This window comes from Poecilia mexicana, unplaced genomic scaffold (assembly GCF_051168715.1).
Source record: "Poecilia mexicana isolate PSO_F unplaced genomic scaffold, ASM5116871v1 scaffold_15, whole genome shotgun sequence".
In the NCBI taxonomy this organism is placed as follows: Eukaryota; Metazoa; Chordata; class Actinopteri; order Cyprinodontiformes; family Poeciliidae; genus Poecilia; species Poecilia mexicana.
Window position 1 is genome coordinate 16,269,018 of NW_028263384.1, and position 27,957 is coordinate 16,296,974.

The window sequence follows — 27,957 nt, forward strand, 5'->3', positions numbered from 1 at the left end:
AAAGGACGACACAACGATGTTTTTCACCAGTATGTTCCTGTTTGTTGTGTGTGGTAAGAAAAAGCTGTGAATCTGGTGATTGCTTTTCACAGAGAAGAATGAGCAAATCCATATTTTTACATCACATTTTATTTAACAACATAGCTTTTGCTCTTCAGAGTACAATCAATACAAGATACATATGACAAAATATATATTTAAATAGAAACTGAAAAAATCCCAAAACATTAAGGCATCTCATGAAGGAAAGTTAACAGTCTTGACAGCATGAATGATTAGATTAGAGTTGCAGATTTTGTACAGGGATTGAAGGGACTACGGCATAATGAGAGCTGAAACCACACAAAAGGGATTTCTTAAAGCATAGCTGGGTAACTTTCTGCACTTACAGAGTGATGACAACATGTATGTTTTTCAGTGGTGTGAATCAACAGTTTACAGTGTTTCAGCACTGAGCCAGAGCAGACACATGGAGCCATAAGAGGCAGAACAGGTAGTGAAAGATCTCTCCCTCTGCCAAATGTCTGGTGGTATTGTATTAACACTTTAATAATCCCCTGTGTTGAGCATGAACCCGCTCCAGGGCAAAAAAACTGCAATTATCTTTTATAACGCAAGCCAGCCCGGTGCCAGTGTGACTTCTAGACTGGGACCGACATTAGAGAGGCTTGCAGCGACTCTGGAGAATAACGGCAACAGAGAGCCGTCAAGTTGCCAAGGTGTGTTAGCAAAGCCATCATTTCCTGTATGTGTTCTTGAGTTTAAGGGTCTGTGTTATTGGTTCTGTGACCTAAAGCTTGCTGGGATGGCATCACAGAAACACATAAACAGCTCAGTCACATCCACCAAACCCCAAGGAGGAAAAGCAAAGGCTTTCTCATTCTTTCCCCTTCTCTGCCGCCATTTCACACTTACATCTGCATGCAGGCATAAACAAAGCTCGTGGCACACACGCACATGCACTCATCAACATTCGCACATACACAACGACAACTATTGTGTTTTTATCTTTTATATATACATGTTTAAGCCTGCTGTGACACAGAGTTTAACACTCTCTCAACTCGCTGGGTGATTACCTCTCTTTACACTTTTGAACTGTTCCTATAGTTCTCTAGAAATGTTCACTTATCAGACAAACTATAGAAACTTGCATCCCTGACTCCTAATATTCATCAATAGAAGCTCTGAAGTGCAAACAGTAGATTACTGTTGCATACAAAGCTGCTACCCTTGCATATTTTTTATGTGCTTACGTGTTGATTTCTCAAATAATAATAATAATAATAATAATAATAGATGCATCAACAGGTTACTCAAAGCACTTTTGATTTGAACAGAGGCATAAATGAACAACAGGTAGAGCTGAATTCAACTATTCTAGTTAGGGTGTCTACCAGGCCTCTTCTCATGAGTGCCGTCACACTGTTTCCAGTTGTTTGTGATATTGCGAAGAACAATTTATAAAGATTAACTTTAAGATGCAAAAAAACAAACAAAAAAAAAGGCACATCTTTAAAGTTTAGGGCATCCTATCAAGAGCAAGATACCAAGTAGTGATAATATAGCACAGATTTGGTGTGATTTGAGCAACCATATAAGAACTACTTTTGCTGGTGTTTGAACGACGCAGGCTATGCTATTTGAGTAATTGAGAGTGAGAATGTAGAGTATGCTGATACAGGCATTTTGCTATGTTTGCTGAAACCAGACTTATGGGGGCTACTGGGATCTCTAAAGCTCAGAAAGGGTAAGCCCCCACTATGATGGTGAGCCGCAGCAGTGAGCTGGCGCGGTAGTTCATGGTCAGATGGTGAGTGATCATCTCCAGGTCTACCACGTACTCCTTGGGCCCTGACAAGGGCTTGGTAAGCACCAACATGGCGCTCACATTACTGGAACGCTACAAAAAAAAAGAGAAGAGGAGGATGGTTACTGCAGTTTATTTTGAAGGAATTTCGTGTGACATTGAAAGAACGAAAATAAACTACAATAATGATTTTAAAAAAAGCTTCAGAAAATAGTTACCTCAATTACAAGGCCTATAATTAATTCAAAATATTTTATTCACATTACGCCACTGATTACAATACAGTATGAATATGTTTTAGTTTAAGTCACATAATTAATTAGTGGTGGAACCAATCCAATCAAATTGGTGTGGAAACTGATACTGACAATTTTCTTGGATGGGATATTGGGCTGCGGTTACCGATCCATTCATTAACCCAAACAGAACAGCTGTGCTGCCAAAAGGCACATTTTGTCTGATTACAGTGAAACATAAATATTTAAGTTTACAGCTACAAAAAAACCCCTCCATAAATTAGATAAAATATTGACACAAAAGCTGTTTATCAGTGATTCTTGAGAATAGGGACAAAATTCGTTTTAATTTTTCCAATTTTTTTTTAATTTTTATTATTTCTCAACCTTATATACATAAGGTTGAGAAATAATAAAAAAATAATATGAAAAATATTGTTTTGGAAATGTAAAGATGCTCAGGTGCAGGCTCCCAGTGCCAACATTTTTTTAAAAATTAAATTTTTAATCGACCTGACCCAGAACTTTGTCATCACCATCTGACAAAAATAAATATAAAATTATTTTTTAATGACCCTGTTAGTGATGTTTTAACTCATTTTTACAGACAAATGCTTCTCAAGAAACAAAAGAAATATTATTTAAAACAAAAAACAACAAAAAGTCCATCTGACAGAGTTGACACAGAACTGAAGGTGATGACAAACTAGTGAGTAAAAAGAAATACTTGGTACATGTGAAGTAATGCAATTCATGTAAAATACATTAAAATGAATTAGTTGCACATTTAAGTGAGATTTGACAACAATTTCACTGAAAGAGTCAGAAAAACTCTGATGGAGTTGACATCTGACGTTGTTGAAAAAAGCCAAACTACCTCAATTTATATGATATTCTGAAGGAGGTCATATTGTAGCTCATCAGGTCCATGAAATCTTTACATTATACCAAAATTAAGCTTTTATTTCACAAAATTTCATCAAAGTTTTGTAAATTGTCAGTTATGGAGTTGACACATCATGGTTGTGACAAACAACTTAGGAATAAAACAGAAGAAAAAACTAAAGAATAACTTAAGCTAACCGGAGCTAACTAGCCCTCCTAGCAAAGGAAGAGAAAAGACAACGTCATGGGGTCCTCAGAAGTTCTGGTGCCCCCCAATAATGCCTGATTTTTTTTACATTTTTTTATGTCTGACGGTGTTGACAAAAACTAGGGACACATTTCAATGGAGTTGGAAAAATATATAAAAATGATTTTTAATTCAATTTATTGATACTTTTATAATTATTTATATGACTACTTATACTTAATTATCATAATATATTACCTTAGTATTCCTTTAATTGTTTTAAACTACTATAATGTATTGAGTTCTGCTCCTGGACAAGGGATTTTAAAGACATCAGCCACCTACTACAATGTTTAAAATAAAAATAAAAAATTCTGCAAACACAAGGAAACTATACATTGTTGTGCTCACATGACCCAGGTTAGTTTAGTCAGATATTTGAAAAAAATATATTTTGTGTATAATTTATTCAAATTTTGTGCTTTATCCATAGGACCTGTTTTGTCCCTATTCTCAAGAATCACTGATAAATATATGCTTAAAATGTGAACGGATGTATTTTTTTTCTATGTAAAAGATTGTTGAAGCTGTAAATGTATGGGTGAATGCTGCTTCAAAAGTCTGTTGTCCGGTGACATATTTTATTGCTGAGAGACAGAAAGAGACACCATTCAATTAGTTCACTTCGACTACCTGCTTTTTTTTTGTTTTGTTTCTGAAGGCATTTGTCAGAGGTGGTGAGAAATTACTTACAGTTGCACAATTCTTCAAAAAGCAACTGCAAAAATTGTCAAATGGCTAAAACTGCTAGATAGAAATTGTAAAGTTGTCCACAGAGGAGGCTGTCTACAGAAAAGTGTGGCGCTCTCTTCGTGGCCGTCCTTTGTCTATATGCTAAAGGCAGAGGCGCAAAAAGTGGGTATGCAGCGTTTGCAACGGATAGGGGCGCAGCACCAGAGGGGGCGCCAAAACCCCGTCTGGAGGGGGCGACACGCCGATTATGTTTTCCCATACACTTCAGCGCGCCTCACGCTCTTTCACCTCTCGCACATAAACGAGTAAATGTAGCGATTTTTACACTTCATGCAGCGTCGCCTCGGGGGAGGGGCGATTTATATTTTCGCATCCACCTGAATAATGTGCAGTTGCGCCACTGGCTAAAGGCCTGATGTCTGCGCCATGTGGGAAAGGTGTGCGCGAATACGGGATGGCGCATCAGCTGTTTGGCTTTGGGTGAAGCATGGAAGAGCCTTTAGACATGCAATAATTTCATGTGAAATGGATTTTGATCCTCATTAGTGTAAAAAGTTATAGTGAAATAGTAAAAAAATAGTAAATTCACACCTGGAAGTTGTTCATGTAACAAATATGAATCATTTTCAAACTCACCCTAAGGAAAAACTCTCCTCCATCATTCCCAGCTTTAATTCTGAAGCTGTTGTGTGTGTTGGTGTACACAGTAGTGGCTTGAATCTGGAAAATGTCCGCTGGCACAGATCGCTCTGACTGGATGCTCATGTATTTGTAGACTATTGATGGAGGGAGACCCTGGCACTCAGACGGAGATCGACAGATACAGCGACTGCAAATACAAAAAAAAAAAAAATTAGGTGAAAACATTTTTGAAACCAGCTGACAAGATACGCATGACACAGGAGAAGAACAAGAACAAAAAAACCTGTTCACTGACTTTTCAGAGGTCAGGGTGTAAAGAGGCTCGCAGGGGTTTCTAGGGTAACAGCGAAAACCTCCATAATAGTTCCAGCACATTTCATCATCTTGGCAGTCGTGGGTCCCCATCTCGCACTCATTAATGTCTGGTGAAAGTAACAGAAAGGAAATTGCCCCAAAGTCAAAAGCAGCAGGACTTCCATGCACTCTTTATGCACTCAATGAAGCAGATGTTGAAGCTCAATCAACATTCAGGGTCTGTAACTTGTAATTTGCGGGTGGTAACTGCAGAAAAACCTCCATGTCTGCAGTTGAGGAGAAGCCCCTGATGCAATCCTGCACAGGGCAGCAGCTCAAGCTCTCTCAGTGAAGCAGCATGAAAACAGAAACATTAAACGTTCTAACCACGGCGCTATTTCTGGCACAGCAATCTGAATTCAACACCTGGATGGCCGTCAGACCCAACAGGCTGGAGTCATGGTTAAAGGCTGCACCTGATGAAAGGAAAAAAAGACTAACAGCTCTCCCTTTGAAAGAGTCCCACAGCTTCAAATAAGTACATCTACACAAACCACGATCATGCATATGAATTTGATTGATCTGACGCACAAAGCACAAGTGCTCCCTAGCTTTTGCATAACTTCCACGACAGTTCTGCCTGAAAAGTGGAACACCAAATGGTATTTGTGATAAATACTTGTGATCGTCAAAAGCTTTGGGAGCAGGAAGGAAAGATAAAAAAACTTGATGATTATGAGCATTATTTTGTGTAAAAAGATAGGTTAGGACAGACAGGTAAATAAATGACATAAGAGGGGAAATGATTTATGGACCACTTTACCTTGACACAACCTGTTTCCCTGGAGCTGATATCCTGGCGGGCACTCGCACGAGTAACTTCCAGGGGTGTTAACACACTGGTACTGGCACATGTAGGTAGACAAGCTGCATTCATCAATGTCTATTCAAAATATAAACACACAAACACAAATAAAGGCTATGGTACATGTTGAAATATGTTTTTTTTTTTTTTTTTATGTAAATGCCGAATATAAGTGTGGTTTTCTGTATCTGTCCACCTTCGCAGGAGACCTTGTCTGGAGCCAACTCGAAGCCGTGATCGCACTGACACAGGAAGGAGCCAATCAAGTTGTAGCAGTGGTGCTGACATGTAGACTCCGTTTCGCATTCATTCACATCTGAAACAAAAGCAGCAGTTTGTTTTTTTTTTCTTTTTTGCACACATTGATTTAATATGTATATTTCTGCTGAATTCCCGTGGACCTGGTACTGCCAGTGATTATAAATACGATTTTTGCTCTTTGTCTTCATTTTGCAGAATATACAGCAGTTCAATTGTCTTTGTTTAGAAACATATAAAATTATTTGGGTTAATTTTACATGTTTGGGATTTTTATATATTACTGTTTTGTCTCTGTAAGCTTGCTGCTGTTACCTCAGTTTCAGTTTAAGAACTTAATTCTTTACTTAATAAGGAACCAATTAAGTATGGAGAAAGCAGTGTGAAGGAATGAAAAGAAAAATATACACAAGTAAATGTCAAAATTTGATGACATTCCCCCTCAACATTTTTTACTAATGTTTATTTTGTGTGTAACAGTAAATTAATGTTTTTTTGTGAAATATCTTTTTATAAAATCTGCTTGTTGTTGCTGTGGCACCATTTTGCATAGTGCATGTGTATTGGGATGAAAGGTGTAGAACTCATGGTAACTCCATACTTCAAAATGGTATCGTTTTTGTTGCGATGTCACTGTTTCACCCTCCCTTACCCCCCAAAACAAATCCAGTTTGCTTCATGATTTGAGAATTAAAGATTAGTGCTCTTCATACAGTCTATTGTTGCCCCCATGTGGTCAAATTATTCTTAGATGAATTTATCAGAAATTAGGTCAAACTTTTATCAGTTGCCAGAGGCAGGTGAATCAGCGGAGACGGCATTTGTAAAGGGTAATGCAGGATTAAGTAAAGTCAATCTGCCACTGCGGTGACATTTGAGTTGCGTAAATTAAATATGAGTGGCTTTATGCGACGTCCCAGATTTCTGTCTGTATTATAAAATGTTCAATGTACAGAGAGGCAATGCAGGAAGATATGTTGTTTAGCAACATATACATCAAAGCCGCTGAAATATTAGGCAAATATATAAAACACATAATGCGGGCATCAACAAAAGATGGCTTTAACTGAAGGTAACTGTTATTCCAGCAGGTCTAGCATTAAAGTTAGTCAAATACAAGTTCTAAAACCACCAAATCAGTTGGTGTCATTTGACATGCTTTTACTTTTTCAGTAGAATGGACAGATAAAGTGATTTGCAAATTACTGTTCTGTTTTCACTGAAAATAGACATGGTATTCCAAACTCCATGCATTAACCTCTGATAACTGGAGGTCAAAAGAGCACAGTGAAGTTAATAAAATAGACAAACTTGCACACATTCAGCCTAAACACATAGATGCAGGTTGCAGCATAGATAGGGGCAGTTACAGGTCAAGAAGGATTTGCAAGAGATAAACAACTCTCTGTCACACGCTCAGCAAGTCCATTTGACTTTAGCAGAAGATGTGTTTCATGGGTCCTGGATAAAAGCATAGCCGCATGATAATTAAATTCTTTCCTTCCATTTAATGCAGAGTAGTTTACTATATCAATTTGTTTGTTTTAATTGCATTCATTAATTTGAATATAGCAACCTAAGAAAATAGAGAGTAAGAAAATGTACTAATATCTAGTAAACTTTGCTGCTTATTAAGTTGTTCTAATTCAGCTTAGTTTTACTTCTTTTGAGTTTACTTTTCAGTGATATTTGCTTAGTTCAGAAATTTTTGCTATTTTTGTAAAAGAAAAAAAAATCTTCAATAGGAAATTTGACAAAATTATATACCTTTGTTGTTAAGCATTGAGGCCTAACTGATGTAGGTGGGTGGAAGGCAGTGCCGGTTACTGGGATGCCATTAAATAAATGGAAAGGGCAGAAGTCAAACCATAAACGATCGCAAGCAGCATAAAATATTAGTACTTACTGGCACAAACCAGAGATGCGCAAAAAACTAGAGATGCAATGAGAAGTGACCAGAAAATGCTAAATTTCAGCTTGAGCAGCCCTTATTGGAAACTGGCTAGTTGATAATTCAAAAATCAGATCTTTTACGAATCAGTGAATGCACCATATCTAAGTGCAGTAAGTGTTTACAGTAGCATCTTTCACTGTGGATGCTGTTACTGAGAGAAGAAATTTCAAAGCTAGCTATCACTAGCATCGGTGAGGCGTTTTAAAGAATAGCACAGAAGAGAAAGCACAGGGAAAATATTTCTGTTTTCTGCAACAATTTGACACATCTGCTGTTCATTTACACTAGAAGTGAGTGAGAAGAATAGTTGGGCTTTCAGTAGATAACAGGAAGGTATAACCTATTACAATGAATCTTATATTTTATAGCTTTAAACCTCTGTTGTCAGTCTTTTAGAGTTAAGGCAAACATCAACATTCTCCACTCCAAATTAATTTTTCTTTGTTTTAAAATAATTAAAGGAAAAGCAGGAATTCCAATCGGAGTATCTCTAATTATAGCACTTATTTTCTTAATGACTTACCAGTACACGAGTAATTGTTGTGGGCTAATTTGTAACCGGGATTGCATTCACAGTAGTACGAGCCCAGAGTATTCACACATCCGTGCATGCAGTAGTGGCTCAGGGCACACTCGTCTCTGTCTGCATTTGCAAGAGAGTCATGAAGGTACAGGCAGGAAGATTAAAAAAAGAGAGTTACTGCCAAGTTTGTTCGTTTTTAAGTGTTACTATCGCAAGATAAAGTGAGAGGGAAGTGTTATTTTCTTTTGTGTCTGTGGCTCACCAACACAGCTGTCCCCATTCCTATAGTAGCCGAGAGGACACTGGCACGTGAAGGAGCCTCTGGTGTTGTAGCAGGTCTGTTCAGGCCCACAACTGTGTATGCCTGTTGCACATTCATCTATGTCTGCAGTAAGCACACAGACAGACTCACAGAGGAAGCTGAACAAAGTTAAAAATGGCTGCATGCAAGAAAAAACACGGGAAATCTACAAAGCAGAGCAACATGCCTGAACTGCAAGCACGCGATAATGCATTAACTGCTTTAAACAGTGGGCTAGATCCGTGATCACTAACACCATCAAATGAAGCAGAAATGGGTATGCACACACACACGTTCACCTGTGGAGTAGGAGATTAAATAAAGAGAGTGTTTATTCATCAGCTTTGGTTGAAGGGGAAAACACAGATCATATCCTCTACCATTAAGGCAGCTTCTTGATGGGGGAGGTCTGTGTGTATATCTGGGAAAAACAGGGTTCTGTTACTGGCATTAACTTATTGCAAGGCTCCACAGTCATATTTAATAAATTGAACTAATATGTCTTAAGAGTTAATATATTACAGAAAGTTAATTCCCTAGGCAAAACACATTTATAGATTATTGTAAACACCAAGATGTTTTTTACAGCTTTAGTTCTGTTAGATGTGCTGATGACCAGAAGAAATAACATTAAAATGTTACCTGAGATCAACATAAAAATATTAAAACACAGTTAATTGAATATGACTTCACTCATAAATATAATGTATTTGTACCTTTAAATTTTTCGTTTTTTGTTCAATTTAAATGCATTTCATTGGGATTTTATCTGATAGACTAATCCAAGGTAGTGTTCAATGGACAGAAAATGATTCTGGGCTTTTCCAATTTTATTTTATTTTTTTCAAATAAAATCCAAAAAGAATTTCATTCAGGCTTTTTAATCTGATACCCCTAAATAAAATAAAAATAATAATAATAATAATAATAATAATAATAATAATAATAAAAAAACTGCTTTCAAAAGTTACATAATTAATAAGATAAGGTAAGGTAATTTTATTTATGTAGCACATTTTCAGCAACAAGGCAATTCAACGTGCTTAAATCCTGTGGTTAATTTATTCTCAGTATAAATACAACTGTTTTGTGGAGTCTGATGTTTGTCATGAAAACAAAAGAGCACACCAGTCAGGTCAGGTCAGGCCAGGGACTGAAAACCTACCAAGACATTGTTGTTCCCCTAAACCAGGGGTCTTCAGCTCCAGTCGTCAAGGTCCAGTGTCCTGCAGCGTTCAGATGCATCCTTGGACTAACGGTTCTGAATGAAGTGGCTGAATCATCTCCTCAGTAAGCAGAGAAGTTCTCCAGAGTCCTGATAAGGACCTTATTGTTTAACCCAGGTGTGTTGAAGCAAAGACACATCTAAGCTTTGCAAGACACTGGACCTTGAGGACTGGAATTGAAGACCCCTGATATAAGCCGGCAGTGAGCAAGACAAGCATTAATAAGAAAAGCTGTCAAGATAATCATGGGAGCTGCAGGTCCTACAGAGATCCACATCTCAAGTAGGAAAGCTGGTCAGAGTTGATGGAAAGATGTTTGTAGGTAAGGACCAAACTCAATGGGGCTGAACACCAGTGAATACCACAGTCTGTTAGATTTTTTTTTTTGTTTTGTTTTGTTTTGCAAAAGGTATTAGATGTAATATATAGTTTTCTTCCAACTTTATAATTATGCACAACATGGTGTTGGTCTGTAAAATCCCAATAACATGCATTAAAGTTTGCGAATGTAGCAGGACAAAAAAGGGAGAAGCTCAAGGTTAATTAATACTTTCAGAAATAAATATGACAAGTTATGCTTCCAACCCAGGACGTAACCGTGAAATTTCTAACATTGTTCCTGTAAATACATTTTCTCATTTGGTCTGTGCAGATCCAGAGCTTTTTCAAAGCAGCTTTCTCAGCATAACCCACACACATAAATATGTCAGTAGTGTATACTGTTATCCCCGAGGCCCACCAGCACTCCTCTTGGGTGGTCTGATGCAACCCATCATATCCAGACAGCTACTGGGCATCAGTTTAACAGCATGACAGACACTCATCCTCAGTACCACACACACAGCAAGAGAAAAACTACTGTTACTGCATCGCAACCTAATAATTGGTCCGAATGTGATTTTAAACACAAACTAGAGTTGAACTTTGTTTAAAAGACACGGAAATGCCGAACCCAAGCTTGTCAAAAATGAGAGAACGAAACCAAGTTGCTGCTCCGCTAAAAACCTCGAACCCATATATGTTCGTACAGCTGGACAGTTTCACATCCAAGTTCTTCAAGTCCACCGATAATTCAGTCGCTCAACCTTCACTCGGTCAATGGAAAACTTTGCTACAAAAGAACAGAGGGAGAGAAAAAGAAAGGGAAGAAGCCTGAAATGCCCTCGACTCCATGAGGGCACAGTGATGGCATGAATCTGCACCACGGAGGACAAAAGCAAGGTTTATCTGAAGGTGCTCCACTAAGACAACAGGTGCAAACTGCACAAAGGGAGGAATGCACCCACAGGGCTTGTTGCTCACTGAGCCGTTAAGTAAAGAAGGAAGATAAAAGAAGTTTTGTTCTGGAAAACCTGTGCCCTGATGTGGCATAAAACGCTTCTTGAGCAGTGCATCTATCGACGGCACCAAGCAGAAATGAGCAAACAATTTACTGTCCTGACATCATCTATCAATGGATGCGAAGCATCCAGAAATTATTGTTTCTTTATTATGTGAACTTGATGCATTCTTGATACAAAGACAGATTAAACAGGTGAAACAGAAAGCAGATGCAGACAGAAGGTTTCTAACAACCTATGAAAGGAGTCAATAGCCACGTAAACTACGAATCGGCAGAACAATGGGATCTTTCTGTTGTTGTGTGAATACTGAAGATAAACGCAATGTCTGAATGGCTCTAGATTACTTGGACAAGATGTAACAATCAGAATCCTTGATCATGTCCTTGTGAGTCATAAGCCAGCCCAGTTCCTGGAGGTATGCAGTGATTCATGCAGACTGGAAATGCCCTGCCCTCCAGCATTAAAGTAAATTTAAACAAACAGAAGTCTGACGCCTAATGACTAAATTTTCTCGATCTAAAGCCAATGTAGCCTCAGCAAACAGGCAGCAAACCCTGAAGCTAATGAAATGCTGCGGTTTTGGTGACACAATTGGCAAACTTCAACTGTTTCTCAGACGTGTTATTTTAGAGAGGATTTAAGATGCTGGAGTGCATAACAACACCTGTGTTTGTGAGGTTGTGCTTAAGCATACTGTGTTAAAGCTATATCTGTGAATGCATAGCTAAATCCCTGCCGACAGGATTATTCTTTAACTGCAATTATTCTCATTGAACCCCACAGTAGCGCTTAAGGATTATGTGAAATCAGATTTTTTTGATAATCCCACGGGATTTAAATGAATTGTAAAGGCAACTCGTGAAATCTTAGGTGGCACGCTTAATTCTGCCATGAAGGTGTGGCGGGCGGTGTTGAGGGTGTTGGTCACATCTCTGAAAAAGTTCTACATAAATGATTTTTGGATAGGTAATTGTAGCCAGCTGTGGATTTGTGGATCTGCTACAAGCAAGACAAATTGTAGGTCCATTAGTGAATTCCAAAGGGTCCCAAATGGTTAATATTTTCTCATGTGTAATAATGACGTCATTGTGATATGAAAGCAAACGCTTGGCCACGTACAAAATAAAAACCAGAAAGTGCATCTAGGAACTGTGGGGATGTCAGAGGTTTTTTTTTATAAGGCCTGTCACAATAACAAATTTTGCTGGACGATAAATTGTCCCAGATGTTATTGTGATAAAAAATAAAATTGTTGCTTTGAGACCATTTTCAAGTATTATGATGGTAATGGCGTGATAAAGCAAGAATATATTCTTAGGGATCAATAAAGTTTATATTGTGATATTTAACACTGGAAGATATTTTAGATATCCAAAATAAATAAAATGTATCAGGGCCCTGTTATGACTTAGACAAAAAAAAAAAGGTAAATGCCATAGTTCACTTCAGATGCTGTTTACTGTACTCGTCTTCAAATGAAAAAAAAGAAAAAGTTGGAAAAGCTGTGTAGCATGTGCACAACAAACGTCCAGGAAAGCTAAAACAAACAAACAAAACAAAACAAAACAACAACAACAACAAAAAACCCCAAAAAAAAAACAGAAGTACTAATTCATTGCAGCTCGAAAGTTCGTCACACTGAGTGTTACCACTGGAGTCTAAATTCAGACTAACTCCCTGCAGTGCAGAGCCCACAGGAAGACAAAAAACAACAACCACACAATCACTTCTAACTCAAATAAACGCATATCAAAGTACACAAAATAAGTAAAAATAATCATAATGCTAAAACATAAAAGAAAGCTGTGACCAAAAGTACAATATTCAATTTGGAAGAAAATACGCAATAAAATACAACCTCCTAAGAATGACATCACATGACTCCCTCGCGGCGCGCTTTGATCAGGATATAGCTTCGACTGAATATCTGAACCAGGAAAATGTTTCACACTGAAACATACTAGGATGGATATATCAACTGACGCAGGAACACCGTGTGTGCGCCCACGACAGACCGCGCCAGTTTGTGCTGAAACCAAAACGTAAGTTATGTAGGATGTGTGTGCATGTATGTGTGCGCGGGTGCAGTACGTCGGCACGGACTTTACTGTGGGACTACGTCACAGCTCGTGACAGCTCCTCCTTCACACAAAAAAAACAGAAACAACAAATACAATTAATTATGAAATATCAGTAAAAAGATTTGTCCTTGAAAAAAAGGGCTAGTTGAGACCAATGCACCAGAATGAAGAATTGAATTATCTTGCTAATTGCGACAGGCTTATTTTTGATATATCCTATTATATCAAAAATCTTTATCTGGTCATGCTAAATCTGTCTGAGGAGATTTGAAGGTGGATGCTTTCAGTTTGAATTGTTGTGTGATGTTTGAGACACTTATTTTGAAATAAGAGAGGAAGTAGTATTTGAGTTGTCACACTGTACTAACAGAGTTGGCCGAACAGACTTTGTGACTGGGGTGGAACTAAAGATAGCCCCATCACTTTTAAAAGAAAAAGCATAAACAAAAAGCTAAATGAATGAAAGAATGCATGTCTTAACACAATGAAGAATGCCTTCATGTCTCCTTGTAAATTCATCCACCATCAACCTTCACATTTCCCTGTGCTTACATTACTTAAAAAGTACAAAAAGAACGACTTTGAACAACAGTTGTGTATTTTCATCTAGGCGAAAAACTTTTCTGATTTTTATTTTTTGGAGATGTCAACTTTTTATTGAATGATTTTTTTATTATTACTTTTTTTTTGTCACTGTGCATACAAGGCAGTGGGAGGCAGAGCAGCTCCAGAGGGTGGGCATTGACCTCAATGGGGTCCTTTTAGTGGTGCCCCTGAGATGGAGTCCTAAAATGAACAGAATCCTGCTGGATCTGGATCCCATGCAAGAAAATGCAATTCAAAGAAACAAATGTGGCAAACTGTATGTGGCTTAAATATGAAGATGGCAGTTCCAAGGAAATTCTGTGCGTGGAAAAGCAAGAGTCATCTTCTCACTCCCTCAAAAGTAAGCCAAGAGAACTTTAAATAAAGACATATGTGCTGAATGAAGTCCAAAGGTTCATTTTCAAGAATATCTTGTGGTGACTGCTACTTTGTCACTAAACCTCTAAGAAGCTGCCAATACAAAGTTACACAAAAGTTCGTGTGTGGGACTGGGTGGGGTGGGTATTCCACACTGTATCGTTCCCAGCTCCCATAAAACCTTGACCGCTTGCCACATGCTTTACAGTTAATACAGTTTACACGAGAAAACAGATTTTACTGCAACAACCCATCAGGAGTGATGATGTGTTGCGTGTGGGGAAAAATGACTCCTTTCACTGAGGTCAGATTTTTTTTTTTTCCTTTTCTTCTTTTTTTTTTTTTTTTTTTGTGAAATTTATTCAGCATCGCTTACAAGTTCCTTCCAAGTGCGAGCCTGCTGAAACATCACAGGGAAAGATAAGCCTGTCCAGCAGAAGATGTGAAAGGAAAGAATGAGGAGAAAGGGTGGAGGCCGTCTTCCTTTTTTCTCTTCTTTTCAAACAAAAAAAGGGGTTTTTAAGATTTTGAAGCAAGATTTACGGCTGTGTGTGCTTATGTGATGTCAGGGTTAAAAACTCCTTGCTTTTCAGGGAGATTAATTCTAAATGCCTCGCGGGAGCAGGGGGAGTAACGGGAATGGCGGCAGCTCAAAGAATGCGAGTGTGTGTGTGTGTGTGTGTGCGTGCGTGCGTGCGTGTGCGCGTGTGTGCGTGTGTGTGTGTGTGTGTGTGCGTACATCTGAGGTCCTGTTTGAGGTGCACAACAAATGGCCTTTCTGCAGAGCTGTGAATGTTTTATAGAGTGGGCCGGTTCAGAGGAAAGAGCTGCCGAAAAAAAAAAAAAAAAGAAGAGAACAAGTATCTGAAATGGGTACTAGCCATCCTTTGGCCTGAATGCTGAATAGGTTGTTATCTTAGTGACATTATATAACTTGCTGTAATTATCACTTGAGAGCATTTAGTCCTGTTTTCACTGAACCACCGCAATGGAAAGCAGGAGCTGTTCCAGGGAACAGTTGGAGGCGTCCTGCTGCTGTTGGACACCGGCTCCGTTTCCCCTCCGGATTATTGGATAATTCAATCTTTGGGAAAGCAGGGGGCAAAATGTGCAGCGTTAATAACCCATAACATTTTACAACATTTAATTTATCAGCACGTCCAACACCATCCTGAGAGTGGCTGGTGTTGCTCAACCTCGAGCAGCCTAACGCAGTCAGTCGCTGCGCTGGGCGACTTCCTGTAAATTTGGGTATAATTATCTCTGTGATGTAGTGCAAGCGAGTTCAAACAAAATGAAGTGGGAGGGCTGTGTGGGTGAATCAAATAAATCTGATCTTATACTATGCCAAAAAAAAGGGCATGAAGCATTTCCTTATTCCCAAGATTCCCCTGTCATCAGGCACCGATCAAGAGCAGCAAAAGTTGTAGTTACTGTGCCTTTTCAAAGGTGTTCACATCCCTTGAACTTACAACCGCACGCTTTAATGTATTTTATTTGGATTTGAATTTTTATTTGGATTTTTCAGACTTGAGATGAGGAAGGAAAATTCTAGATTTATAAACGTTATTGCCATAAAAAAAAGGAGAAATTGTGGGTATTTCTCTTCCAGATTTGCAGATAGTGACTGATTCAAACAGTTCAGTATCAGTCCGATTAGATGCTGAAGCTCAAGTCTTGCTTCAGACCGCAGATTAAATTAGGTCTGGCCTTTAACTAGGCCAATGTAGCACATTAATATGCTGTAATGTAAACCACTTCTCTTGTAGATTTGGCTGTATGTCCTGGGTTGTTGCTCTACTGGAGGGCGAACTGTTATGCAGCTTCTAGCAAACCTTAGGCCTTCTCAGAAAGTTTAAGGGTGTGAATATTTTTGCAAAGCACTGAAATGTAACACTCTGAAACAAAATATTGGTCTTAAAAATCTTTGCAATGTATCTGCTTCGGCTTTGATTGATACCCATCTACCTTTCTCCACAGTCAATATTCACAGGAAGAAATCTTGAAAGAAATCAGCCACTTTGGCACCCTAAAAATACTTTTCTCAGGTTGCAACAGTTATTGTCATTGAAAGAAAAGAAAGATAGAAATGAATAAACAGGTTAGACTGATTACAGAAAGGGAAGAATCGGCGTGCAAAGCATGAACTCTCGGATCTCATGCAAGTGTCACCCAACAGAGCGAAAAATGGTGATTTATAGCAGCTCTGTTACAAATCACCATTCCCTTCCACCATGAGGTAAACGGAAAGATCAACACATGCGAGCACATCAGAGGAGGAAGCAGCTGGCCGTTGGACAGGCACCGACCTCGGGGAGGATAACAACATCAACATTAAGCACCGAGGAGGGACGGCAAAGCTGCTCCCACTTCAGTTCTCCCTGCCTTCAGTAATGTGATTGCAGCAAGGAGCCAGTGGCAAACCGCACGCATTAACAGCGTACTGCATGGCAGCTCTTCACCGACCAACAGGAGGGACGCCTGCATGATGGTTTGATTATGTTAACCAAAAAGAAAGGCGCTGTAGTCCTCCGTCTGGCAGCAATACAAACCTGATGAAGTACTGTCAATAAGGCATTAAAGGGGGATTGTTGGGAGTACGTCTCAAGAATTGTCTCAACAGATTGTAAAGTTCCTTCTGTTTCACTGTTTGATATACAGTTGCTTGCAAAAGTATTAATGTTGCCTGATTTTTTATTTTACACATTTACCCCATTTTAGCCATTATCTGCAATATATTTTCATAGGATTTCATGTGATAGACCAACACAAACTTAGGTCACACCAATAAAGATCTGAACATCCACCCAAACAGACAGCGTGAGTCAAACTGAAATTAATCAGAGTGAAAAATCGATGTCTAACAAGGAGAATCTGTTGACTAATAAAAATGTCCAACAAGAATAACTAATGTTTCTGAAATTCTAGGCTAATATTTTACAAATAAAACAGAAAAGAAAAACATATAATTTTCTTATTAGTATGTCTGACCATAACATTAATAGCTACAGAGCTACTATAAGTTCGAATGATGATGAATACAGTATGGGACATAAAAATCACTCATGTCAAAGTTTGAAAATGAACGGAAAGAAATAAATCAGATGGACAGGACTGTAAATACAAAAAAAACAAAAAAAAAAACTAGGAATGGGTGTGAAAATGTGATGGGGGGAATCGAATCCTTGATAATCCTTCTTTGTTGTTGCCTTCCTATTATTTTAAAATCTCAGCCTCATCAGGCTGGTAATTATTGATAATAAGTAAACTATCTGGCTATTTTTATAGACTCCTATATTGTGGCACAGCGTTGGTGTACCTATAAACTCTATACGTTAGTTCAAACGTTAGGAACTCTGACACATTTAGAAAAATATCAGATTACGTACTTCCATCATTTGTAAAGCACATAATGTTTAATTATTTTTTGCCATGTCATCACCAACAAAATATTTTTCTTTTATTATACTTGACAATTCATTGAACATCTTGGGGTCAAAGTTGAAGACTTTATTTAGTTTTTAGCTGACTAGATGCAGTCATCTCAGCTACTTCAAAGGTTAGACATGCTGATGTCAGTTAATTGCAGACCTTTTGTAGCATTATTGTCAGGTTATTGATGCAATGTTTGCATAGCTTTCATGTGAATTCTTCTGCAAAGAAAAAGGCAGTCATGCTATACTGAGCAACACTCAGATAATTTACAAAGATGGTTGCTGCATGAAAAGTTGATTATTAGCTGATTAGTTTACAGATGTCTTATAGGCCTAAATTCTGCTTAATTCCTGACATAATAAGTTAAAGCTTATTGTCTGCAAGAATATGAATAATTAATAATGAATTGTACATGTCGCTGAGGAAATTAAGGGTTTTAGAATAAATGCAGCAAATGTGCAATTGTGGGAAGTCAATAGCCAACCAGCCAGCCGTCGCCGCAGAACATCTACTAATGAAAGGCAACGTGGCTGTCGCAGCTAAAGCCGCAGTGCAACAGGTGCAATGAAGTGGACAAAACAAATCCCAGGGCACCATAACGACTGTCTGCACATACATGCATACAGATCCAAGACAGACAAAATCATCTGTCTGACGCTCAAAGGAAGACTGAGGCTTAGACAATAATACACAGGTTTTACTGGGACAAAGGAGTGCCTTGTCATTTAACCAACAGTGAACTACGCATTAACAGTTCACTGTTAATGCGTAGTTTAACGCATTAACAGTGCGTTAAATAAAACTGGTTAGGGTTTTATTTAATTCTAACTTAGTGGAGCAATAACGTTTCTCATTTCATACCAACACCAGGGTTTCCAGGATTATGTTTTTGTGTGTTTGAAAGGTTTCCTCCCTCTGCAATAATGTTTTCTTAATAGCTGCTCCCTATCTTGGTGAAAGTTTTGAAAAAACAAACACAGTCAGATAAAAATCTAAAGGAATTTCCAGGGAAAAAAAACTGTAATGACTTTATTCACGTGGATCCAGAAAGACTCCCGAAAGGGCCTTGTCTTTTGTAGATGCAAACGTCAGGATGACACAGCAACAAGCAGGACTGTTAGGAATTAACCGTAAAGGTCAAATCGTGGCTGCTGGCAGCTTCTTCTCGAGCTTTGCAGCCACTGCTTGTTCTGCTTTCTGCATTCCTGCTTCTCACAGATCGATCTGATCCTTATCTGCACAAAGGTGGTGAGGCATTCCTACCATCACAAAAGATGGGGAAAAAACATAGAAAAAAAACAAACCCACTGACATTCCAGAGATATTCCTCCCAAGTGCATTGCATCTCTGTGGAAAAATAAATTTTATTGCCTGTGCTTGGCCTTGTTTGGAAAAGTACACAAGTTCTCCATCGCGCAGGGTTTAATGGTCTTAGCTTAGCATACTTGTGAGATGTTTCCAACCACTTCCAGGTGAGAAGCTCCCAGATGTGACTGAAAGCAGCCAGGCACGTAGGTGATAAGACTGCTGCATGACCTCAAGAAACCAGACAGCCAAACAAGAATGACATGTTCCTTCATGCCCAATACTGCAGCGCATGAGCATCTAATTTAGACATGAAAAAGTAAACAGGCAGCAGAGGGGGGTAGGTAAAGTCAGGACTTATGAGCAAAACAACATAACCCACAAAGCGTAAAACATGGCATGTTTAATGATCTATGTCATTAAAAACACGGCTAAATCATGGGATTCAAAATTTCTGTGCACAAAAAAGAAAAAAAAATCACTTTTGTTTGAAAAAGTATTTCTTTAGATTTCTCCATTCCAGTCATCATTTAAGCAGTTTTACTGCAAACAGTAAAAAGAACATTAAAAATCATCGTCAGAAAGAGCTAAATATGTGTGTGATGAGATCTATGGACGTGATATTTTAGGGTATTATAACAACAACAAAAACAAATGTTGACTAATGCTGGGTGCACTTTGAATGCATCATTTAATTAAATTGTAATTATGCTCTTTTGACCAAATGTGATTTAGTTTTCCACATGCTCGGACTTTTAGTTGCAATTTTGCCTTCTGTGGTCACTGTAGGTTTAATCTGGTTTCAGTCGGCTTCATTTTAGAGCACAAAAATTAACATAAATTTCCTCAACTAAAGTATAAAATCACAATAAAGTTTTAGCGCATCTTACACTTTGAGAGAAAATAATTTCTTTGCACTTAAATCAGGAGCGCAAGTTGTGTTTTGCACTACACAGAAACAGATTTACTTTAGTCGTTTGTAAACTTCGGTATTTTCTGCACAACTACAATTGTGCAAGAAAAAAAAAAACACGTTGCACATGTATTAATACGACTTGAACTTTAACAGATTTCTGCAACTTCACCAAAGTTGCAGTTGACCTCTTGGCTGCTTTTCCGTCCTTGCTCTCCATGCTCTGCTTGCAAGTTTAGATGGATGGCCACATCCAGGGAGGTTTGCAGTTGCGTTACTCTGTTTCCATTTTCAGATGATGTACTGTACTGCTCTGTTAGGCATTTAAGGCATCTCATTTTGTTTTATTGCATTATTATAGCTCTGATTCACACTTCTCCATAACTTTGTCTATGACCCAGCTGAAGTGTTTATTGATCTTTCCAGTGTTGTGGTACTCGAAGTTGGTCTTGGTCTTAAGACCGGTCTTAAGACCATTTTTTGATGGTCTCGGTCTCGTCTCGGACTCGACCGCATTTGGTCTCGGTCTTGTCTCGGTCTCGGGCGCTGAGGACTCGGCATTTTATTTCAAGACCAGTCAAGACCGCAACTGTGAAAATATCACTAAACGTGCAGCATACTGTCCACTTCATTTGTTAACATCTTTGTTTTCAGTGGATGCAAAACGCACCGATTAAAATCCAAGCAACTACTATTTCTGTTACTTCCCCCTCCCCTCCCCACCTTTTACTCTCCCTCCCCTCCCCACCTTTTACTCTCCCTCCGCCTCCCCTCCCCACTTTCCACGCGCGCGGCGCTCCAGGACATGCGCAGTGGTTTCCTCTCAGCGGCAGAAAATGTTTGTCTAATCGTCAGTAATATAATAGCGCTGCATAAACAGTAAGAAATCCGATGGCCACAGCTAACTCAGCAGCGCTTCGCTTTCACAGACGGTGGGGACAACGTCTAACTTTTTTCATCACTTAGAAAAGTAGCTCAAAGAAGGTAAGCTCCGTTAACGTGATGTTAGCAAAGCTAGCTGTACAGAGACACATAAGCATTGTGATGAAAAATGTTATCACTCACTGTGCTGAATTATTGTGCGGAGGTGTTGACTGACTTGTCGCATTATGAGACAACGCTATGTCCAAAAGTCTGCAATATAGTGATGTGACATTCAGAAACAGTCGATTCTTCTCCACGGCTCTTTACTTATTAGATAGGACTGGAGTGTCACTGAGAGCCGTTGTTCTATCAGATAGCCATACGCTGTCAGGATAGCATACATGCATTAAGCATTAAGAAATCCGACTGTCAGAGGAGTTGTCAGTCCACCATATGCAGCAAGTTATGATGAACATAAGTCATTAAATTGTTTTCAATGATAACTATATAGACATGTGTTGTCATGATTTCAAAGTGTATTTAAAGCAGGGTCTGGCTGCAGCTGGAGTCAGCTACAACACACTGACTGACCTGACAGAACACCCGTTCTTTGTTCTTGTAATGCTCTGTGTACACTGCATTATTATTTTATTTTATTATGTACGTTAATATTTAAATTAACAAATAACTAAAACACAAGAACGAAAGAGCACGCAGAGCATGCACATTGCTCTTTGATTGTTTTTGTTCAAAGTGGCAGCTGTAATGTCTGCCATGGTGTCAGACTACCAGGTTTCATGTACTAGGATAGAGAGTGAGAACAGTCACGATGAGCGCCTTCTGTTTGGTTACTTCTTGCTTGTTGCTCCTTGGTCAGTGTTCATAGTTGAGCGTTATTTACCGTCAGGGCATTGCCTCAATTGCTATGTTTAATGGTGCAGACAGTGGTGGTTTCTTATATGAGCAATATGGGCAAATGCCCAGGGCGTTATGTTTTTAGGGATGGCACGAGACCATCACACTTTTTAGCACATAAATGGAATATTTAATATTGGTAAAATGTATTAAGTATTTAATATCTAGGTGTTTTATGGTAATATGGATCTTTCAGATTATTTTGAGAAGCAATTTTGATCATATTTTACATTTTATTGTGTCATGTAGCGCGGGCCGCTGGTCTTGGTCTTGACTCGGTCTCGACTCCCCTCGGTCTTGGTCTTGACTTGGTCTCGGACCCTAAAAGTCTTGGTCTTGTCTCGGTCTCGATACACTCTGGTCTTGGTCTTGTCTTGGTCTCGGGTTAGGTGGTCTTGAACACAACACTGGATCTTTCTGATGCTGTTTGTTCAATAATGACCTCTGAGGTCTTCAGACAACACCTTGATTTATACTGAGAATAAGCTACAAATGTGGACTGATTAAGAATCAGGTAACTTTTGAAGGCAACTAGTTACACCGGGTTAAAGCACAAAACAAGTCACACTTTTCACACTTTTATTGGTAAACAAAGATTGCAAAGATTGCATATTTCTTTTATCCCTTCCCCCAGCAATGCATGTGTTGGTCTATCACGAACAAATCCTAATAAAACACATCATTGTGGAAAGACGTGAAATAGTTGAGGCTGTATTAATATCTTTGCAAGACAGTATCAATCTGTCTGGATTAAATCTACCTGCTATATGTGCGTTTTGTTTTTATAAACTAATGAAATTCAATCATTTTAGTCATAGCTCAGATCATTATTGGTTCTATTCTGTTTTTGTCCAGAACAAACAGTTGAAGAAAAAACTATTTACCTAATAAAGTTAGCAAGGTCTTAAGTCCAGTCATTTCCATGATTAGATCCCTGTTTTTTTTTTCTTTTATACTGTCGCTAGATTGCATGTATAAAAAAAAAAAAAAAATCTTATTTGAGTTGCACTATAATTTGAACTGCCTCCATAGTAATTACTGAAAGTTTGTGATCACCACAAGAGCCTTTCACTTCCCCTAACATCTGATGGGTGACACAGCACATCTGATGGACAGCCTTCATTTCCAGGAGGATGTGATCTCACCGCTGCGCACAACAACAAACCACTTGTGAGCATCGACCGGCGCCAGTGTGCAGTGTGTGGAAGCAAGCGCCATTAAGCCGTCACATATACAGCAAAGCCTCTCGATGTCTCTGTGTGGCTCGAGGCTGCTGCCAGCTTCCTGCGTGTGTCACTACAACAACACACACTCGAGCTCCTGTTCAAGCTCAGCCCAGACGGTTTTACAAACAGCTGCACAAATGTGAGGGCAAATTGAAGCAGCAATCAAAAGAACATCAAGAAGCTGAGGAACGTTCCTTGTTTTGTGGTTTGTTTTGCTTCTAATCAGCTAAAACAAAAGCGCGCTTTTGTTTGAGACTATATTTTTCTAACAATTGAGATTTTTGCCAGAAAGGCGGCACATTAGATTTAGCCAACTTTGCTTTTTTAAGTTTTTTTTTTCATTTTTATGACACTAGTGACCTTTACACAACAGTAGATGGACAGAAAGAAGTGCAGAGAGAGAAGTGGACGACGTGCAACAAGTTTTGGAGAGCCAGAAATCAAGCCGAGGACTGTAGCCTCTGTCCTCGGCTTGAGGACAGAGGCTACCATGTGGCGCACCTGATTTAGCTGATCTTTCAACAGCTAGCCACAAACCCGGGGCTTGAGCAACATACGAAGCTGGTGCTCCTTGGCCGGTTGTCTACGGCACTTCTGTGGTTATGCACTGAGTGTCAGCCTTTCATCCTCCCCTTTGCCCTACCTGACTCGGCACTCCGGGTTTCCTCTGCTGAGTGGTGAGTTAGCAGGGAAGAAGCCTGATGTAAGCGCTATTTGATACACTGAGGTTTCCCTCTCCGTTGAAAGTTAATGGGAATTCCTTTGCTTGCAAGATACGTAGCTGTGCGGAACAAGAACGAAAACAAAAGGACGACAATGCCGTGTCCAAGAACAATTGGTTGATTGTGGCGAGTTGAAGGTAATGATAGAGAAACCAGAGACTGATGTAAACAAAGATTATATCAGCCTCCAGCGCAAATATAAGCCCACATAACAGTGAGAGACGCCATCCATTTCAAACTGCAGCCGTCTCAAAGCGCCAGCGCTGACAGCAACAGTCCATCTTTGTTTAGCTCCAGCCGAGCAACAGTTCACCACTGAATGGGTCTCCGCCAGCTTGCTTATGTGGTTGCTTCAACTGATATGCTGCCATGTTTTACACTCCAGTAAAACCTAATTGGGTTCCAACTCAGAGAAACACATAAAGCAACTCACACGTATCGTCGCCCCAGGTGTAAAATCAAATTTGTTGCTTTCACTAGAGCCGTGTGACCACAAAAACCCACCACACAGCCACTCAACCACACGCCTCTGCCTGCTGGCGAGAGGGACTCCTCACCAACTAACACTTTGCCTTGTACTTTGCGTTTATGGGACTATACCCCACATATCTCAACAAAGGAGAGGGAAAGAGACTCCCTCTATTCAGATGCTAAAGCGGGTGTCAAGTGTGTGAGTGTGCAAGCGAGACAAAGAATGAATCTTTCAACCACTCCCCATTTCAGAGGATCAAAGAGTCTTGCTCAAACACAACATCACACCCACGCCGTCTCTCTGTGCATCTCAACCTCGCCGAGACCCTGCTTTAGATGCAGAGGCTGCACATCAGCATACTGCTTTCTTGCAATATTGCAAAATCATCTGCTTGATTTTTTTTTCTTTTCTTTTTTTTTTCCACCCCCTGAAGCGATGTACTTCAACACTCAAAACAAGAGGAATTTTAGACAGAAGCTGAACCACGGCCAAAAACATCACGCTGCAAGCAAGCAAAGAGTTTAAAGCACATGACATCACAGGGAGAAGGAGTGAGAAGCTTGCAACACATCTGGCAGCTACGCATAGTTGAGCTGCTGATGGCTGTCAAACAGATGGATGAACGGTTCACCTTTCTAACTCGGTTTATGGAGGCTCCGAAGTAGTTAGAAAGTAATTGTCAAATACCTACAGTGACAGGGAGAAGAAACCTTTCAACGTCTGTCAGAACAGTCGGAAAAAAATAACTGAGTACAACTTTTCAGCTCCCATTTAGAGGGACAGTAATTAATGAAAGGACTTGACTTGATAATCAGAGAGTGTGGCCACCTCTAAATCATCAGGAGCAAACTGGATTATTATTAGAATCTGCATTACCAGGAACCCTCACACTCCGCTGGACCTCGACATTCTTTCAACTGGTGGTTGGCCCATGGAGGGGAAAAAAAAAAAACAGATGCAAAATGGGGCTGCAGGGTTATTGATGGGAAATATATATTTCCTAAGCTATTACTGGAAATTAGACCTGGCTGATCTTGTAAAGAATCGTAGTCACGATTGTTTTTGGCTGATACAAAAATCGCGATTTTTGTAAAGGTATCAGAAGACAAGTTTGGGGAAACAATTTGTTTAGTGCAGTTGAAAAAAAAAGGTGAATTGCCTTAAAACGTAAAATTCCTCCTGATGCTTTCCTACAAGAACTTTCAGTACGACAATTATTTTTACCTTTTATGTGTACCTGTGAACAGACCAAAAATGCTGAATTGGAATACAGTGATTAGTTTCAAAGAAAAAAAAAACAACTATTTTCTGTTTACTTCCTGCCCTCATTGTAAAGGGATCAGCCAGTGGCTTCTTTCTACAGTGTGGGAGTGGGGATGAGGTGGGGGGTCTAATCTCTATCTTCAGTGGTCATTGGGCAAGAATCACGGCACACTTTGGAAAGGTCACCAGTCCATCACAGGGGCAGATATTTCAAAAACGATAATGTAAAACAGATGATTACTTTTTGACAGGTAGACTTTGTCGTTTTTTTTTTTTTTTGAGTCTTTCTTACACACATACCAGAAAAACCTAAGTCAAACCAAACAACAAATTCGAGTAATTATACTGTTCTAGTTTCAATAACAATAATCTACCACTTATTGCATCTAAGAAGTCGTTTGATTTTGGGATTTTGGGTCACACTAATAATAATAATAATAATAATAATAATAATAATAGTGGTAGTGATAGTGATTCAATATACTGTGCAGCTGTAGATCAAAGCTGTTTAAGTACAAAAAGGAGTAAAAAAAAAAGTCAGCATACGTCAACGTTTATAGTTCTTGGTAGTTCATGGTGCATTCACTGACTGGAAAACATTTAGAGGGATTCAGCTAAAAATCAGGCAATTTCTTGTTGCATCATAGCTGCAAATTTCAATGTAATGGAGAAGGGAGAAATCTATGTAGGAGACAAGGAAACTAAAAAGTCATACAGAAAATGAGTATGTCAAAGTTGTTCCTGCCAGTGGTTGTTTGAAGTACTGAATTATAATGTGTGCAACGTTGATAGTCGTTAAAATACTTTTGCAACTAAAGAAAACACTGAAAACTAGGGGGGGGGGATCACATTTTCCTGTCTCATAGGTGGCGAGTGGTCTGAAGTGCAAACACGATTTTAAAGTACAATCCCTTTTAATAAAGTAGAAACCATTTTTATATCATTAAATGACATATTAAGCAATAACTGTTTTCTTTTATATTGGGTATCTGGAAGTCAGTGCTTGTCAACTAAGGTAGCAGTTGTTCTGCTAAGCATACCTCTGCAGATGTTCTGCTCATCAGCAGTGAAGCCAGTCGAACAGCGAATGGTTTGGCTGGCTTGAGAGACCCTGTGGCCCCCCGTATGCCGAGTGTGATGGCCCTGGTTCGGTGGGACAACAGGAACCGGTTGGACCTGCTCGGGCGGCGGAGGCGGGTCCACCTCGTTTGTAACGTAGATGATGGCGCTCTTGGGAAGGCAGAGGTACCCGCCGAAGTGGTTGACACACTGCATCCCTCCTTTGCACGCATCCTCCAGAAGTTCACACTCATCGATGTCTGACAGAAAAAAAAAAAAAAAAATAGGTAAAACAACCTGTATGAAAAGCTGAACAAGTGAGACCACGCTGTCATTTCTTACCTCTGCACTGCTCCCTCACTCTGTCATAGGTGTAGCCTTCTGTGCACTGTGCAGACATAAATCAGGACTCAGGTTTACATTGAACAGCCTCATCTCTGCTCACCGATAGAAGATTTAAAAAAGAAAACGCCAGGCTGCGCTACACACAGACTGGCCACATCACTCACTGAGACTGTAACGGGCTCCTCGGTCTCCTGAGACAGAACCTGCGTGAAAACCGCACACAGACACACGCAGACCCCCAACATTTCGACCCAGTTTGTGAGAAGAGAGGACCTGTAACAAAAGACACGGAGAGCAGGGGAATGAGTGAATCATTTTTCTGCTCGACAAGCCTACTTGTTTTAATACCGGTTATTATATCACTTGATGGCATTGCCTAACGAGTCCCAACATCTCCCGCTGCTGGCTCGGTGTTTATGTTGGCACAGGTCCAGCTGAAATGTGCGACTTAAGCTCAGTCAAGTGTTTTTTCTGCTGTTTTTCTCCAAAAGGGGATTAGGGTGTACACGCGTAAAGTGCGTGCGTAAAACTCGTCTTCATGTGCCAATAAGTGCCAAGATCATGAGCAACCTGTGGAGCTCATGGTAGGTTGTGAATAATAATAATAATAATAATAATAATAATAATAATAAAAAAAAGTATCCTTCAATAATTAGGCGACTCGCTTATAACCTCAGGTAATTTATTTTTATTGAACGCTTCAAAAATAATAATTAAAACAAACTTTCGAGTCATTTCAAACACAAGTTCTCTAATTTCGCGTTTTCAGCAACTGTCACAGTGTTGAATTAATCGGTAATAAACGAGAAATCTGTATGCATCGCGCTTTGACAACCTACCTGCGTTTACCTGCGGTTCTTCAACTCTCCAAGCGGTGCTGCAGAAACCGTCTTCGCGTTACGTAGCCGCGAACCTGGACGTGTGGCGTGCCCGGCAGTCTGCCCGCTACTGCGTAAACTGAGCAGGGGATGTTAGATGTTTGACGGAGAACAAGGTTGTGATGAACATGCTGTTTGAGTACAGTGAGGCGTACTGGAGAGGGAGGAGAAGGGGGGCGGTGTACCGAGCAGGTTCAGCTCCGAGGTTGTTCCTCTCAGCGGCTGTGGTTGAGAAAAGC

At 39.5% G+C, this 27,957-nt stretch overlaps 1 protein-coding gene across 3 annotated transcripts; it reads right to left on the reverse strand.

Annotated features, from left to right (window-relative positions):
- Positions 1–111: 111 nt before the first annotated feature.
- Positions 112–27,957, reverse strand: LOC106918085 (EGF containing fibulin extracellular matrix protein 1). 3 transcript variants are annotated; one of them, XM_014987553.2, is made up of 11 exons: positions 27,690–27,957; positions 27,005–27,113; positions 26,838–26,883; positions 26,477–26,755; positions 8,670–8,792; positions 8,408–8,527; positions 5,869–5,988; positions 5,631–5,750; positions 4,809–4,935; positions 4,508–4,700; positions 112–1,903 (listed from the first exon to the last, which is right to left on the reverse strand). In XM_014987553.2, the coding sequence occupies exons 2-11, from the start codon at positions 27,083–27,085 to the stop codon at positions 1,742–1,744; spliced, it is 1,371 nt and encodes a 456-aa protein (XP_014843039.1). In that variant the 5' UTR covers positions 27,086–27,113; positions 27,690–27,957; the 3' UTR covers positions 112–1,741. The 3 variants fall into 3 exon arrangements, with proteins under 3 accessions (XP_014843039.1, XP_014843038.1, XP_014843041.1); XM_014987552.2 differs by having other exon boundaries at positions 27,680–27,956; XM_014987555.2 differs by lacking the exons at positions 8,408–8,527; positions 8,670–8,792 and having other exon boundaries at positions 27,680–27,957.

Excerpts from the sequence above, each read along its gene's own strand:
- LOC106918085 (XM_014987553.2), bottom strand. The coding sequence starts at position 27,085 with ATGTTGGGGGTCTGCGTGTGTCTGTGTGCGGTTTTCACGCAGGTTCTG. Across the intron at positions 5,989-8,407 it reads CAACAATTACTCGTGTACTG|ATGTGAATGAATGCGAAACG; the intron begins GTAAGTCATTAA and ends CTTTTGTTTCAG. Across the intron at positions 4,701-4,808 it reads TACACCCTGACCTCTGAAAA|TCGCTGTATCTGTCGATCTC; the intron begins GTCAGTGAACAG and ends TTGTATTTGCAG.